This window comes from Cucumis melo, chromosome 12 (assembly GCF_025177605.1).
Source record: "Cucumis melo cultivar AY chromosome 12, USDA_Cmelo_AY_1.0, whole genome shotgun sequence".
Classification (NCBI taxonomy): Eukaryota; Viridiplantae; Streptophyta; class Magnoliopsida; order Cucurbitales; family Cucurbitaceae; genus Cucumis; species Cucumis melo.
In genome coordinates, this window is record NC_066868.1 from 12,206,776 (window position 1) to 12,224,609 (window position 17,834).

Sequence of the window (17,834 nt, forward strand, 5' to 3'; positions counted from 1 at the left end):
GTAATGTAGGATTGTAAGAAAGTAAGAAGAAATAGGTTTATTTACGAATTAGGATAACCCTAATCCCCATTTATTATAATCCTTAGACCAAACACGATTTAACACAATTTCCTAAACCTTCTACCTCTAAAACTTCATCCCAAACACACCCTTAGTGTTTTTTTCTTTTTAAATAAACAATAATAAAAAGAAAACTCGACTCTTTGAGGATCCCAAAAGGACAATTGGTAATTGGCGCGTCCGCGTGGGAAAATACACTTCCAACGACGTCGTTTAGATCTTCTGCCTCATTCTATTACTGCAACTCTCCGTCCTCCTCCTCCTCCTGTTCTTCGTTCATATATAATCCTTTGGTTTGATCTTTTTGTATCAATTTGATCGGATTGAACCTGTAATATTTGACCTCTTTCTCAGGTACTTTCTCTTGCTTTCTTCATTTCTTTCACCTCCTCTTCATTCACCTAACTTCTTCCCTTCCCTTTACATTTTGCTTTTTTCTAGGGTTTTACACTTCATTCACCTTTCCATTTCTTTCCCTGCTTAGATCGCTTGTTTTCTAAATTTGTGTTGTTTTTACTTCTTATTTGCTTATTTCTTCGCCGACATTTGTGCTCTAGCTGGAGAACTACGTGTTTTCCTCACTCCTAACTTATTTACCCCCAATTTTTGTTTCATTTGATGATTTTGAGACTAGTCTTTTGCTGTTCACTATATCTTTTTTTTTTTGAAAATTAATTCTGGTCAATGTTTATTCAATGTTTACTCGGAGGAAAAGGGAATATTTGGTTACATAGGATTCGAAGAATATTGGAGAAGGAAACGGGGAAGATAAGTTTTATATATTTGGCTAAATACCATTTGTAATTGGTTCAGTCTTCCAGTTTTTTTCTTGTTATATTATACTTGTACTCGATTTGTGGTTGACAGTAATTGTTTTTTTCCTGGGAAGTCCTGGTGATACTTGTATAGTGATTATCTTTTTGCTACGTCACTTAAATGTTTCTGTCGTTTTTTTTAAATTTTTATGCCCGTATGTGATGGTTGGTGGTTATGATGCCTTATTGTAATACCGCTCTTCATTGTGAAAAGCAATTTTCATAAGTGGTTTTTTATTTGTTCGTTGCTGCTTTCCACACAAACATATTCGACCAATAGAAAGTGAAGACTAGATCTAAAATTTACTTCCAAAAGTCTTCAACCTCTCCGTTTGACCACCTGTGTTTTTGGGTTCCTCCAAAAGTCTTATCTTGTTTACTGTATTATTGTTGGTGTTGCTGTCACGATCTCAGTCTCGGGTGGTTAATGAAATATATATATATGTGTGTATATATATATATATATATATATATATATATATATATATATATATATATATATACTTATTTCAAACAGACAAAAACTACATTTGTATGTATGTAAGTTTTTTGAATCAGAATTTTTATATTGTCTCTACTTTCAATTGTGATTTTATTATGCCAGGAAGTTGATACTCGAGGGTTGTTTTGTCTTAAAAGGAATTGTTGAGCACTTTGGATCATTTTGCAAGAATATTGCAAGTGTATGATGATAGGATCTGGGAATAACTTAAACCGAGGAAGTGCGTTCCTGCCATCAAATATGCCATCCTTGCCCCAATGCTTACCCTTGGAGCCCATTACATTAGGTAATCAAAAAAATTGCTCAGGGGAGCTGAAAAGAGCTCTAGGTGTTTCTTCTGGAAATGCATTGGAGGATCGTCCTTTTGGAGTAGTCCACCTGAAACGTCAACCTCCGGTGGCATCAAAGGAGTTGAAGCATTTTAAAGATAGTGTGCAAGATTCATCTAGAAGGGCAAGGTAACTTTTCTCTTTTCTTTTTGTTTTTTTTAAATTGTATATCAAGCTTCATGAAAGATGAATATATATAGATATATAAATCAATAATTGAGTTCTCATGGAGGACTAATGAAACAATATAAGGGCTAAAAATAAAGGGGAGTCCATAAAAGGAGGTAAACTGAAAAAAGGAGCCTTCAATTAAGGAAAGTTAAGACTTAATGGACAGTTACGAAAAGATTTAGCTACTGAAGTGTACATTGACGCATTGGACTTAATAAGAGCCCAAGGGTTACTTGAAGACCTCTCAAGTCTGCTAAAAACTCTGTTATTCCACTCTCCCAAAAATTCCACAAAAAAACCATATCCTAGATTTCCACAAAAACGAATTCCTTTCTTGCGAAAAGAGAGTGGAGAAGGAACCCCTTGATCATCTCTCGTTAGGCTAAGGCCAAATTTTGTAAAGAAATTACTCTGCACCAAAGATCAGCCAAATCATAGCTCCAGAGGAAATCTTCAAGGTCGTCAGTCATTTGCCTACAAAGAATGCTGACACAGGTGAAGGAAAAATTAGAGATTTAGATTTATGCTAAACCTTCGCCAATGAGTGAATCCTCATGAAGGAATATGTTTAGGGGTAATTCTTAGGCAAACCCAAATATCTTCGCCATCTGATTCTCCATCAAGGATAGGTTAAAGGTAATTCTGGGGTCTAGCTTTTGCTGTGCATTGAGAAAGGCATCCATACCCTTTGGATAACAAAAATCACGGTGCACCTGCTGATCTCAAGGGTTTATGCTGATGTGTTTTTGCTATTTTGTTTTGTTGTTATTGGAGCATTAGCCTCTTTTCATTTCATCAATGAGAGGTTCTATTTTTGTTTTTTTTTTAAATCAGTCGTTCCTACTGTGAGCTCTTTTGTTAGACCAGGAACAGGAGGATGATTTACCAAAGTTCTTATTCTTATCGAAGTAGTATAAGAGGAGGCAACGAAACAAATGTCACGTTAAGCTGGAATGTATTCTTATCTACTCCTTAGTTTTGTTATTTCTCTTAAGTTCTTAACTTGATCCCCTAAAGAGTTATTTGAACCTTTATGCATAATCAACTTTCTTTGCTGGTGGTATGTAATTAAAGTAAAACAAGATCATTGTGGAAATCTGAATAAGCATAGTAAATTGGAGAAAGAGTGAAGCTTAAGTGATGCCCTCTTTCTTGGTTTGGAAATGAAGAAGGAATAGGAGAGTTTGTAAGGATGACGATAGGATTGACAAACAATTTTGATAATGCTATCATGTAATATAAATTTGTTTGTATTGGCTTCATTTGTTTACTTATTCATGTTCGTTTGTTTTGTTTTGTTTTGTTTTTTTTTTTTCTGTTTCAGGGAAAGAGCAGACATGCTGAGTGAATCCTTGTTCAAGTTGGATAAATATAGGGAAGCCATGAGCTCAAAAAAGCGACAACGGAGTGAAGTTTCATCAAGTGAAAGACTAAGTGGTGGCAACTTATCTAAAGTGGGAAGCCAGATTCACAGAAATGGTCATGATGTTGTTATTTATAGAATGGAAGACAGAGCAAAGAGTGTAGGCTTGAACAAGCGTGCCCGTTCATCCATATCTGATGTTCAGGTTTGTAGTACGACAATATCTAGTATCTAATTTGCTAGTCATCTTTTCCCTATTATTTAGGCATTCATATTCAGTATGAGAATTTACAGCTTCATTTTGATATTAATAGTCTTCTTTAAACCATTATGGGTTACTTTTCATTTTGATATCTAATTTGTTCGATGATTGAGGAGTTTTTGCCTTTCAAAGAAAAATATTGTTTTTTGTCATGGGGATGGGGGTGTATCCTGTTGTGGGATCTTTGGGGGAAAGGTATAATAGGGTGTTTAAAGGGGTGGATGGGGACCCTTGTGACTTTGGTCCTTGGTTTGGTTCTGTTTCTCTTTTGGGCTTCGGTTCCTAAGACGTTTTGCAATTATTCTCTAGGTAATATCTTACTTACCCGGGGACCCTTTCTCTAGGGGTTTTTGTGGGCTTGTTTTTTTTGTATTCCCTTGTATTGTGGGCTTGATTTTCTTGTATTCCCTTGTATTCTTTTTCCTCAATTTAAGCAGCTGAGTCACGACCTACTTACAATATTAAACTCCTACGGTTTTCCGAGTAGTTAAATAGTGTAAGAGTTTGGTGGTTATCTTGTATGATTTGTCAACATACGTGGAACTTGGATCAGACAGTACAGATATGTGGGGGGGGGGGGGGCTTGAATTGTTAAATAAGAATAACAATAACATGTCACTAGAATTCGGTCATATTTGACCATTCTCCAACAGATAAGAAACACAGTTACTTCTATTTTCATTGGTTTAAGTGCGTTGTTTCTCATCTTCCAATTCTAGCAGCCAGAAGCCAGGTTCACCACAATGACAAATAGTACAACCTTCTTGGAGAAGGATAGTGATGATGGTTCTATCCGAAGTGAAGAAAAGACTCGCAAATTGCTTGCTGGAGGAGAGGGATTGGATCAAAAAATTAAAAAGAAAAGATCTGTTGGAGCTGTTGGTTATAGAGTTAATAATGGTGATCGGGAAATAAAACGAGCTACTCATACCAAGCTGAATTCTGATTCTAAGTTGCGTTCTTTTGATGCTCAAGGGCACAGGTATCCCTCATTCTTTTGCATGTTTGATTTAAGATATCTGATATGGAATTGATGATTGGCAGTTGCTATTTAATATAAACTAAGGAGCATATGCAAAAATGGCAAGGAGACAGGCATCTCCTCCTGAGAAATCAAAAGGGAGAATCTATAAAAGAACCCTAGTTCATATCAATGGATTTTTTAAGAAAGAAAGAAAAATTATTATGAAATTTAATTCAAGAGGAGACTTTGCAGTGTGCAACCTCCCAAAAGTTTACTGTCTATGATAATAATATTTTATTTGTACATTCATTCTTGTAGATTGAAATCTTCATCTGGAGTAAATGGAATGAACAGGTTGGATGGTTCTTCCGATCCCACTAGTTCAGATGCAAGTACCATATCAAAGAATGAACCTGAAAGTGGTCTCCCTTTGAAGGGTCGTACGTATATATTGGAGCAGAGGATGCTTAAAGGGAACAATAGGTACTATGATATTTTCATTATCTTGATACTGTTATTGTGTGTATTGCTTCTAAATTTTCTGGTCTAGTTAGTCGTTAAGAAACATTTATGGTACTCAACATTAAGGAGTGTTGCATTTGATTTTGAGTGACTTAGAACATTAATTATCATTTGTTTTTTATTTGGAAATCATGAATACAGTGAATGGAGTTTAAGCACTGAAAGTCAAGAAACATTAAATTTGGTTTTTAGATACGACTACGTAGAACAAAATGATTTAAGAAACAGTTGTTGATTTCTCCAAGTTTTCAAATTAAAGTGTATTTTCACCATTGTTTTCTACTCACTTGTGAAAGAATTTGAAATTAAATATCGTAAGTTGATAGATGTATTTTATTTTTTTTAAAAATTATGTATTAAACTTTCAATTGGTTTAACTAAGATGGAAACAATAGTCAATTAATTGCTTGTTAACGTACTTGATAACACCGTTTAATACTATGCTTCATAAATTCATTAAGAACTATATAAAAATACAATATGCTTCAACTAAGTAAATTTTTAAGTTCTGAACTCTTTTTTTTTTGTTAAAATACAACTGTGTTTTTCCGTATTCAAATTATTTCATTAACTAGATCTCAAACTATAATTCAAATGATACATTAAAGGTTTGTTTCGTTTTGTATCTTTTTCTTTTTCCTATTTTGTTGTACAGTCTTTAATTTTTACATGCATCCCCTTGTCAGGCCAATTAACCGAGATGACAACTCATCAGGCAGCCCTTGTACTGTGATTAAAGCAAAGGTGTCTAGGGGACCAAGAACTGGATCAATTGTGGGATTAGATTCATCCCCAAATATTCATTCTTCATCTGAAACTCATCAAAGCTGGGAATCTGCAAGTGTTAGCAAAGCCCAATTGACTGGACTTTCAAGTAATCCAAAGCATGTGATACCAACTGGTTCATCTTTGTATCCTGTAACCCAATGGGTTGGCCAGAGGCATAAAAACTCTCGTAGTAGGAGATCAAAGCTGCTGCCTCCTGTGCCAGATCTTGGCGAAATTCCAAGTCCATCTCAAGACTTTGCAGCTTCTGATTTTGGTCCAAGAACAAATATGACAGATGGATCAGTGTTGGCTAGTAGTGTTGACAACAATACCATGAAGTTTAAAAAGGAAGTAGATAATGTATCTTCTCCAAGTGGGCTGTCTGAAAGTGAAGAATCAGGACCTGGAGATGACAAAGTAAAACTGAAAGATACAAGCAGTGGCAAGTTCTCTTTGAGTGCAGGAGATGAAGCTGGGTCATCTATATTGCCAGCAAGGAAGAATAAGGTTCTGGTGAATGAAAAAGGAGACAATGTGCGAAAACAGGGAAGGAGTGGAAGAGGTTCTACCATAGTTAAGCCTGATAGCCCTTTGGTGAGAGATAAGTCAGAGAGCCCATTTGCAGAAAAACCACTCCACAGCATGAAGCCTATCTCTGGGAAAATTAGAAGGTATATGAACTGATATTACTTTTGTTCCTAAAGCATTATGGTTGTATCGTAATCTTATATATTTTTTTTTACTTTTATAATTAGCAAATCTGGTCGTCCACCGTCTAAAAAACTAAAAGATCGCAAGGGTTCAGCTCATGTGGGGTTAACTTGCCGGTCCTCAGATATCACAGGTGACCACATCATTTCATTTCATTGATCTTTCTTGCATTTGGTCCGAGGTGTATTGGTACTGATTTTCTTTTTGATGTTTTATCTTTCTAGTTTATAATATTGCACTTTATGAGAAACTCTTATTTCTTTGAAACTTCTATTCTGGTTCATTTTTTTCTGTTTCATCTTGATTTAACTTTTTATTAAGATGCTGATGGGGAAGACTTGTAGCTTATGCTAAATAGCTATATGACGGTGGCTCACTGGTGGATATTAACATTGTTTTCCAGGTGAATCAGACGATGATCAAGAAGAATTATTTGAGGCAGCGAAGTCTGCTCGTAATGCCAACAGTATGCCTCTGGATTTTTTTTAGTTGTTTAAGTTTTTACAAGAACTTCACTTACCGTCCATGTCTGTGGCTCTATTCTTTCTACATTCTCTTTCTGACAATAATGTGGGGCTTTTGTGTTTGTAGTTCGTGCTTGTACTGGTCCATTTTGGCATAAAGTGAATTCCATCTTCATTTCTGTTAGTCCAGCAGATGTAGCAAACTTGAAGCAACAGGTAGACTATGTTATGTGATGACATATTTTGCATTTCTAAGTTATTTTGGTCATAGATTAATAGTTCCCTGACCTTTGGGATTTACTGAATCAGCTAGGTTTGGCTGAGGAGCTTAGTGAGAGATTGTCTCAGATGCAGGACATGGAACATGAGGTATTGTAACTTTCTTCTCATCTAATTTTCTATTTGTGCTTATTGTTCAAACAATTTTGTTGCTTGATCAGTCCACTTCTATACATATACATACACATATACATACATATTACATATAATATATATAAGTAAGTAAGTAAATATCCATATAAAGTTGATAGGACAACACTACATACAAGAAAAAAAGAAGAGAAATATCTACTTCCCACTAATTCCGTGCTTAAATTCTCAGGATCTTGGTGTACATATAACAGAAACCAATTGTTCTGAAGAAATTCGAGGGTCCAACTTTAGTAAGGAATTTATTCTGTCTGGTTCAAAAGGTGGCAGATTTGATGTGGGAAGACTAGACAAGACTGTACCCCTGTACCATCGAGTTCTTTCTGCTTTAATAGAAGAGCATGATTGTGATGAATATTACCACCAAAGTGAAGGGAAGCACACGTTTCTGCAATCAGCAAGTGATGATTCTCATTGTGGTTCTTGTAATCTTAATGATTATGAACACAGAGATAGAGATAGACTGGAATCTGAGGCTGAGTCAACGATAGATTTTCAAATCCCAAAGAACAATGTGTTTGACAGATTCTCTTGTGATAAAAGTGCTGTGTCCAACTTGTATCGTAACCCAAGCATATCAGGTTTCATTCATGGTGGCGAGCAGTGGCAAGGAGACGAAGATTTATCAAACTGTGATGTTGGACACACCAGTGAAATATGTTCAAATGATTCTTTCCAGCTACAATCTGGGGATTTTAACGTACCTAGTATTTCTTCCAACTGCCACTATCAGATGATGCGACTGAATGACAAACTTCTATTGGAACTACAGAGTATAGGGTTGTATCCAGAGACCTTGGTGAGTTTTTTCTACTGCTGTTTCACGCTTAGAACTTGTAGGATGAGCTTTATTCAATACATATCTCACAGTAGTGTTCTTTTGCCCCTTACATTATTTTTCATTCTGTTTTGACTGTAGCCTGATCTGACCGAGGGAGAAGATCTGATTAACCAAGAAATTATGGAGCACAAGAGAAGCTTGTACCAACAGGTGTGCACTTATATCCATTGAACTGGTTTCTCACGAAAAAAAAAAAAAGAAAAAGAAAAAGAAAAAGAAAAAGAAAAAGAGAAATCTGCATTTTTTTTTTTTTTTTTTTTTTTTTTTAATATTCAGTTCTCTTGAGATTCTTGAATCCTTTGGGGTTACAGAGCCATTAAATAAAGAAAAGCTGCACCATCTTCTTGAACCCTTTGATATATATTTTTGTGGATGTTTTGTTAATGTTTCGTCATTTAATAGATTGGGAGAAAGAGGCGCAACCTGGAAAAGGTGGAGCAATCTATCAAGAGAGCAAAAGATATGGAAAAACGGTAAGGCTCATGCAGATGAATTCTAAAATTGCAGAAATTAGAAGGGGCTGTTTTCGAGCTTCTAGCATGCTTTGTTAGTAGGACCACTAGTTCTGTTGTTTTTCTAATATGTTCATAAAACCGTTATTATAGTATAATTTCATTTCCAAATGAAAGTTTGGTTTCTTACACAAAAAGATTTTTTTTCTTTTAACAAAACTTTGATACTCAACCCATCTGCAATGTGACTGGTAAGAGTTTGTTCTCTCTCTCTCTAAGTACAATTTTATCACATATTGATAGACCTCCAATAGTATTTCAGTACAGTAGGAGAAATATGAAGAAGCCACACGTGTTATCACACGTGGAAATGGCTGAGTTGTAATAAAAATTACAGACTATAATAGTCTGTTAGTAAGTTTGTTAGTAGTTGTTGAGTGATAGTATGTCGGTGTGAGCTGGTATAAATAGAGTGTGGGCCAGGAAAAGGGGTCATATGTATTTTGGAGACGTTAGTTGGCTTCTGATTCTTGAGAGGAAGAAGACAAGAGTTCCCTAGTATTGAATTGAGTTTCACTCAGTTCAATCCACATTGTAATCGAATTCCATTTTCATTAATAAAGTTCAGATTCAATTTTCGAATTGTTCGGTACCTATCATTTTGGTACCAGAGCTCGCCGATCTGAAAGAGAAGTTAACGATGGTGCAAACAAGAATCGAAGAGAAGATGGAAATGTTTGATCAAGAGATCTCCGAAATAAAGGAGTTAAGTAAATTGCCGATGATTGAAGCAACATTGATTGAACTTACGAAGAATATGGAATTAATGCGTCTGCAGTTCGAAAAGCAACAGCAGGCCATACTGTTGTACATGGAGACGAATGCGAAGGAAGGGTCAATGATTAGTGATCGACTGACTGAGTCGGCATTGCGAGAATTGTCGACAATGAAATCTAAGGAGAACGAAGCGACTTCCAGCCAACATATCGGTGAAAACAGAACCGAAAAGAAAGCCGAATCGGACGAAAATATGGGAGATCGAAGCAAATTTAAGAAAGTGGAAATGCCGGTTTTCACCGGTGAGGATCCCGATTCCTGGCTCTTTCGTGGTAAGAGGTATTTTCAAATACATAAACTAACTGAATTTGAGAAAATTTTGGTTTCTACTATTAGCTTTGATGGTCCGGCGTTAATTTGGTACCGTTCGCAAGAGGAGAGAGAAGTTTGTGAGTTGTTCCAATTTAAAAGAAAGGCTATTAGTACGATTTAGATCCACTAGAGAAGGATCTATTTGTGGTCGTTTTCTTAGAATTCGGCAGGAAACCACGGTAGAAGAATACAGAAACTTGTTCGATAAGCTTGTAGCTCCTCTGTCCGATTTACAAGAAAGAGTCGTGGAAGAAACATTTATGAATGGACTCCTTCCATGGATAAGAGCCGAAGTGGCGTTCTGTAGACTGAAAGGACTAGCGGAAGTGATGTTGTTCGCTCAATTGGTCAAAAATAGAGAAATTATTAGAGGTGAAGCAAATTTGAATGGATTTTCCGGCGGGAAATATCCGCCACAATCTTCAGTGAGTACGAAATCGGTTGCAAATCAGTATGTAAGTGATGTTAAAGGAAATACTTCGTTTCCTATAAGAACTATTACGTTGAGGAGTCCGAATGCTGGAGAAGTGCGCAAGGAGGGAACTTCTAAACGACTACTGGATGCATAGTTTCAATTGAAGAGGGAAAAAGGATTGTGTTTTAAGTGTAATGAGAAGTATTCGGCTGACCACAAGTGCAAAATGAAAGAACAACACGAGCTCAGAATGTTTGTGGTTACTAATAACAATGAGGAACTTGAAATCATTGAGGAAGCCGAAACTGAAAGTAAAGAATTGAGGATGGTGGAGATAAAAGATAACACTATAGCCTGTGTAGAGTTAACCATCTATTGTTGGGTTGAATGATCCTAGAACTATGAAGGTTAGGGTAATGTTACAGGATAAAGAGGTGGTGATTTTGATTGATTGCGGGGCTCCGCATAATTTTGTGTCTGAAGAATTGGTAAAAGCGTTGCAACTACCACTAAAGGAGACTACTCATTATGGTGTCATCCTAAGATCAGGCACAACTATCCAAGGAAAAGGAGTATGTAAATCTTTGGAAGTAAAAATGAATGAATGAAGTGTGAAGGAGGATTTCCTACCACTAGAACTCGAGGGGTAGATGTAATACTTGGAATGCAATGGTTGTATTCATTGGGAGTGATAGTGGTGGACTAGAGAAATATAACTTTAACATTCCATGACAATGAGAAGCAAGTGTGTATTAAAGGGGACTCGAGCCTCACCAAATCAAGGGTGAGTTTGAAGAATTTATTGAAGACATGGGAGGAGCATGATCATAGATTTTTGATCGAATGCAAAATACTAGAGCAGGCTGAACTGAACAAAACTGTGTCTGAGGAGACGGATATAAACTGCGAAACAGAAGAATTAATAACCTCTGTGTTAGATTAGTTCACTGATGTGTTTGAATGGCCAGAGAGATTACCACCTAGAAGGAGTATCGAGCATCACATACACTTAAAAAAGGATACTAACCCTGTAAATGTAAGGTCGTACCGCTATGCATACCACCAAAAGGAGGAAATGGAGAAGTTGGTGGGGGAGATGCTAGCCTCGGGAGTTATTAGACCAAGCATGAGTCCGTATTCAAGCCCAGTATTGTTGGTTAAAAAGAAAGACGGTCGTTGGCGATTCTTTGTGGACTACCTAGCCTTGAATAACGTCACTGTTCTTGATAAATTTCCAATTCTAGTGGTTGAGGAGTTATTTGATGAATTAAGTGGAGCGTCGTTATTCACTAAGATTGATTTGAAGGCAGGTTATCATCAGATCAGAATGGCTGAGGAAGACGTTGAAAAGACTGCTTTCCAGACACACGAGGGCCACTATGAGCTTTTAGTGATGCCTTTTGGGCTAACTAATGCACCGACAACATTCCAATAATTGATGAATACAATATTCAAGCCTTATTGAGAAGGTTTGTTTTATTTTTCTTCGATGATATATTGGTTTACAGTAGGAATACTGATGACCATTTGAAGCATATGGAGGTAGTGTTGACTGTGTTGAGAAAACATGAATTGTATGCTAATTGAAAGAAGTGCAGTTTTGGCAAGACAATGGTGGAATATTTGGGTCACATAATATTTGAAAATGGTGTGGATTCCTCGGATTAACGAGGTATTATCGAAGGTTTGTGCATCACTATGGAGCTATTGCCGCTCCTCCTACTCAGTTGCTGGGGGGGGGGGGGGGGTTAAATGGAGTAAGGAAGCTTACAAGGCTTTTGACAAGTTGAAGGAAGCAATGATGTCTTTATCGATCTTAGCATTGGGAAAGTTTGACCAGCCTTTTGAAATAGAAACAGACGCCTTTGGCGTTGGGATAGGAGCTGTATTTATCCAAGCTAAACGCCCTATAGCTTTTTATAGCCACACATTGACGATAAGAGACATGGGAAGACCAGGGTATGAAAGAGAGTTGATGGTTGTGGTTTTGGCTATACAGAGGTGGAGGCCTTATTTGTTGGGGACCAAATTCATTGTGAGAACTCATCAAAGGTCCTTAAAATTCCTGTTGGAACAGTGTGTGATACAACCACAGTATCAAAGGTGGATTGCCCAACTCTTGGGTTATTCGTTTGAGGTAGTGTATAAACTCGGAGTTGAGATTAAGGCGGCTGATTGCTCTCTCGAGGATGCCTCCTATTGCATAATTGTGTAATATTACAGCTCCAGTTTTTCTTGATTTGAAGACAATTAAAGAAGGGGTAGAGAGGGATGAGAAGTTACAGAAAGTTATAACAGAGCTATGCGGGGAACAAGAACAGGTTGATAGCAAATTCAGAATCCACAATGGCATGTTGAGGTACAAAGACCGACTGGTAGTGTCAAAAACCTCCAAAATAATTCCACCTATTTTACAGACTTATCATGATTCAGTTGTGGGAGGCCATTCTGGATTCCTATGAACTTATAAGAGAATAGCTGGGGGGGGGGGGGGGATTGTATTGGCAGGGTATGAAAACTGTCATAAAGAAATATTATTCAGAGTATTAAGTATGCCAGTGGAATAAAACGTTAGCTCTGTCTCCTGCGGGGTTATTGTTACCACTAGAGGTTCCTACACTGGTTTTGAGCGACATATCCATGGATTTTGTTGATGGACTTCCTAAGGCGGCTGGGTTTGAAGTAATATTTGTAGTGGTGGACCGCCTAAGTAAATATGACCATTTTTTGCCGCTAAAGCACCCTTATTCAGCAAGATCAGTAGCTGAATTGTTCATTAAAGAGGTAGTGAGACTACACAGGTTTCCTACGTCCATTGTATCAGATAGAGAAAAGGTGTTCCTTAGTAACTTTTGGCAGGAGATGTTTTGGTTACTTTGGATGAACAGTTGAAAGAAAGAAACCTGGCTTTAGCATCTCTAAGAGATCATTTACGGTTGGCACAAGATCAGATGAAAAAATATGCTGATAAATAAAGGAGACATGTAGAGTATGAAGTTGGGACTTTGTGTTCTTGAAGGTAATACCCTATCGTCAACTGTCTTTGAGAAGAAAAAGAAATGAGAGACTCTCTTCCAAGTATTTGGGGCCTTATAAGATCCTTGAAAAGGTTGGTCCAGTAGCTTATAGACTGGAACTACCTGAAGGTTCATTGATCCACTCTGGTTTTCATGTATCTCAACTGAGGAAAGTGGTGGGAGAACATAATAATGTGCCGCCAACAATTCAACCGTTGAATGAGAATTACGTGTGGGAAACTAGTCATGTTGCAGCTATTGACTATCGTAAAGATAAGGCAGGAAGATGGGAAGTTATGGTAAGCTGGGAAGGGTTGCCAAATCATGAGGCAACTTGAGAAATTTATGAAGAAATGCAGCGCAAGTACCCGAGTTTTCACCTTGAGGACGAGGTGAATTTGGAAGGGAGGAGTTATGATAGACCTCCAATAGTATTTCAGTATAGTAGGAGAAATAAGAAGAAGCCACACGTGTTATCACACGTGTGAATGGCTGAGTTGTAATAAATTACAGACTATAATAGTCTGTTAGTAGTCGTTGAGTGATAGTAAGTCGGTGTGAGCTGGTATAAATAGAGAGTGTGGGCGGGAAAAAGGGGTCATATGTATTTTGGAGAAGTTAGTTGGCTTGCGCTTCTCTAGAGGAAGAAGACAAGAGTGCCTTAGTATTGAATTGAGTTTAATCTACATTGTAATCGAATTCCATTTTCATTAATAAAGTTCAGATTCAATTTTTGAATAGTTCGGTACCTATCACATATATTTAAATATAATAGTTAATAATTATTATTTAGTTTTACTGTTTTAAAATAGAGGTAGCAATGTTAGTTTTGATATGCAATGGTCATGTACATTTTTAAAAAATAAATAATCAGCCTGACCCTGGGGTGATATTCAGTTTTTAAATCTTTTCTTTTTTGAGGTTTGAATGACGTTATATTTTACATGCAGGGAAGTTGAGGAAGTTGCGATGGACCAACTTGTTGAGATGGCTTACAATAAGAAAATGGTAAGTTCATTTTATTCTGCCATTGCTCATATTAATTTGGTTCTTACCATTTCATGTGATATTTTCAGTTATTTTTTATATATTAAAATATATATGCTTAGGTTTCTTATTAAAACAAATAGTTGTGTATTATAATTTGTTATTATATTACAATTTTATTGTATAAGAAATCAAGCTTTCAGTGAGATAAAAGAGAAAATGTGGAAAAAGAAAAAACAACTAAATCAGTAAAAGAAGCTCGAAGCTAATTAAAAAATGGATTTCAATCGAAAAGAATGAAGCTAAGCTGGTCGCTATAAAATGTCTGATTAAAGTCGCAAACCTATGTATTGAGTTCTCACAAATAACATATTGACAGGGGTATCGTGGCAGTACTGGCTCTAAAAGTACAGTTCGCAGGGTCTCAAAATCAGCTGCCCGGTCCTTAATGCAGCGCACTCTTGCTAGATGTCACAAATTTGAAGATACCGGGATTAGTTGTTTCAATGAACCTGCATTGCAGGATATTATTTTCTCTACACCTCCACCGAAAAGGGATGCAAAAACAGTTGACTTTGGTGACTGTACAACTGCTACTAATGCATTCTACGAGTCTTCCCGTCAGATGGACGATAGGAGACTGGGTATGTGAATGCCACCTTAATTCTTAATTATATCTGACATAATCATCTATTCATACTATATATATGGTTTATCATCTATTTTGGGATTATTTTTGTGGCACTTGTATTATTTGTTCTTTTTTTTTTCCCAATAAAAGTAAGGTTACTCATAATAATAGAAATATAATAGTAGTACTGATAGAAGAATTCATCTATATTTTGGAAATATCTAGAATTGATTGGTCATTTTGAGGAATATATGTTGGGGCAAGTCTTCCTTTGGTAGTGTATTTGAAATGACTTTTGGGAGTAGTGCTTCTTAAACACTCGATTGTTAGCACTCTTGGAAGAAGAGCATTTTCTGAGTACCTCTTATCAAAGCTTTTAACAACACCTGAGCATTTTAACAAACTTCAATTTCAATTCTGATAGTTTTAACAAACTTCAAACTAATTTTTTACGTAAAAAGAAGAAAAAAGAATGTAGAAATTTTGGCAAAGCTTTCAGCCTTCCAAAATTGGTTTTTCACTTATCCTAAACAGTTTTTTTGTGCTCTTATTTGCCATTAAAGGTGCTGTCTCGGGCCCATCCGAGAGATATGACTCACAGAGTGATACACTGGATAAAGGTTCTTCAAATGCTCAAGCCATTAATTCTTCTGAGCTAGTCTCGGTGCGTGGATCCATGATGATTAAGCAGAAGAAGAGGGAAATGCGCATTGACGAAGTTGCTGGAAGTGCTTCCTCCAGACTCACCCCAGGCACGAAAGGCAAGAGAAGCGACAGAGAAAGGGACCCAAACAAAAACCATCCTCTTTCCAACTTCTTTGGCCCATCATTAGATGGCTGCCAAGGTGTCCGAAGATCGAGGCCAAAGCCCCGGCAGAAAGGTAGTTGTTTGTCTGCTTCAGGAGCCAGATCTGAGATCCAACTTTCAGAAGTCCCAGAGTCGTTTACTTCTCAATCTTCTAAAATGGGAGCAAAGTTCAGCGACAGAACAAGAGGTATCGACCCGGTATTGCCTGCTAACTTTCTGGTAGGGTCGTCTAAAGATGCTGACGAGTCAACTGGTTTGAGGAACTTGCAACTGCATGATTTAGATGCTATGGAAGATCTAGATGTGTCGAAAGACCTTGGTGATCATCAAGACCTTGGTTCTTGGTTGGATATTGATGAAGATGGGTTACAAGACCATGATGCTATCGGTCTCGAAATTCCAATGGATGATCTTACCGAGTTGAATATGATGGTTTAGACTGTAGCATTTATATACCCCCATATTTAGGGTTATTACTGTACCATTGGCCCCAAGTTATTGTTAGTTGGCTTCGTTTCGTAGCCGAGTTAATATAATTTGTATATAATTCTTTAATAATTCTGTAGCTATTGGCAAATTCATTTTGTATCTCAGCAAGTTTTGTCTCGGAATGTCTTTGCTTTATTGTAAAACTACCTCTCTTCATGATAATCTCTCTTTTCTTTTCTTTTCTTCTTGGGATGTAAATGAATCGTGGATAAGGAAATATCAATTCATCGAGTTTTTACAAGAAAAAAGGAATAAAGAAAAAAGTAATCAGTGGCCAAAGTAAAATGGAAAAGTGGAATCCTTTTTTCTTGACAAATAGTTGGATACAACTCCTATTGCCAGACTTTTAGCTTACAACTCATCTTAATGTTAAGAGTTAAATTTCTTTTTAAAGACAGCCACTCCATCTAATACAACACCCTTATCTAAATACACTTTATCTTTGCTTATCTTTTAATCTTTCCCCCTAAAAAAGAGTTCTCTACTACCCTTCTTCTTCTTTACAAAAACCACTTTATATTACCTAATCTACCCAAAGCTCCATCAACAATCAAACATCGACTAAAGCTTTTATGTTTATCACCAACATTATTTTAAAGCTGTTTTCACTTTGGTCATTCCAATCATTTTGACAAACTTTATTTGGAGCCTCTCAAGCAATTCCCTATTTTGCATGTCACTGAATTACCAACAATAGATTTCAACGTTATCTATAACCATCATATTCATCTTTACACTTGGGTGTGTTCAATGTTACACTTATTGGACGGTTTAGCTCAATTTTAACGGTAAGCATTATTGAAGTTTATATATCTATAGAGTAACTTATCTTCCCAGCTTTCTTTACATTCATATGTATAAATGAATTTGATTTTTCTTTCTATTTCTATTTTACATATTCATTAGATAACTTTGTCTTCCACTCTTAATATGCATTTCACATTTATCGAAAAACTTCATGTTACAATTGTGTAGTCCAAACACAACTTATTAACTTCACTTGGTGGATCAAACAACTCCTTAAAGATTTTAATCAAGTAGGGTACAATTATAACATAAGGGAAGTCAAATTTTTTATTCTACAAATAATTGTTTTATGGGTTTGATGATGTATTTTTCAGTCACCATTTTATTTATATTTTCTTTTTTATTCTCTAATGAAAAAAAAAATTATGTTTACAATATCACAATTTTTTTTTTGTATCCGTTCATTTATTTCTTGTTGCTAAGTGTGAATTGGAGCTTTTGATCTTTAGTAGATGATCTATGTTTTAATGAATTGAGCTATGTGCTCATATGGGTGATATCTTTATTTAAAAAATAAATAAAAGACATGATTTGAGGGAGGAGAGAATAGAATAGAATAGAATAATTTGATTTGGAGAAGGAAAAGTCATATAATAAAGCCATCATTTTCACAATCTTTTGGTTAGGGCTTTTAGAAAGAAAAAGTTAAGGACCACCATCAGCATGAATGAATCCATGTAATGATATGATATTCTCTTCTATTTTCTTTTACATACAGACTTTCATGCAACTTGGCTTCCTTTCTTTTATAAATTTTTATCATCTCTTTCTACATAGTATATATTATTATATATAAATATTTAAATGGATAAGGCCACAATTTCTTTGTCCTTTTTCATGGGGAAGAGACCATTTATATAACCACTTGAAATAAATGA

General features: G+C 36.2%; 1 protein-coding gene across 5 annotated transcripts; it reads left to right on the plus strand.

Moving 5' to 3' along the window:
• Positions 1 to 254: 254 nt before the first annotated feature.
• LOC103500151 (uncharacterized) lies at positions 255 to 16,292 on the plus strand. 5 transcript variants are annotated; one of them, XM_008463363.3, is made up of 16 exons: positions 255 to 414; positions 1,480 to 1,835; positions 3,202 to 3,445; positions 4,222 to 4,484; positions 4,785 to 4,949; positions 5,675 to 6,427; positions 6,512 to 6,600; positions 6,871 to 6,933; positions 7,059 to 7,147; positions 7,241 to 7,300; positions 7,533 to 8,159; positions 8,280 to 8,351; positions 8,604 to 8,674; positions 14,185 to 14,242; positions 14,601 to 14,865; positions 15,416 to 16,292. In XM_008463363.3, exons 2-16 carry the CDS (start codon positions 1,561 to 1,563, stop codon positions 16,096 to 16,098), a joined length of 3,777 nt encoding a protein of 1,258 aa, XP_008461585.2. In that variant the 5' UTR covers positions 255 to 414; positions 1,480 to 1,560; the 3' UTR covers positions 16,099 to 16,292. The 5 variants fall into 5 exon arrangements, with proteins under 5 accessions (XP_008461585.2, XP_050936440.1, XP_008461600.2 ...); XM_051080483.1 differs by having other exon boundaries at positions 4,821 to 4,949; XM_008463378.3 differs by having other exon boundaries at positions 4,225 to 4,484.
• The last annotated feature ends 1,542 nt before the right edge of the window (positions 16,293 to 17,834 follow it).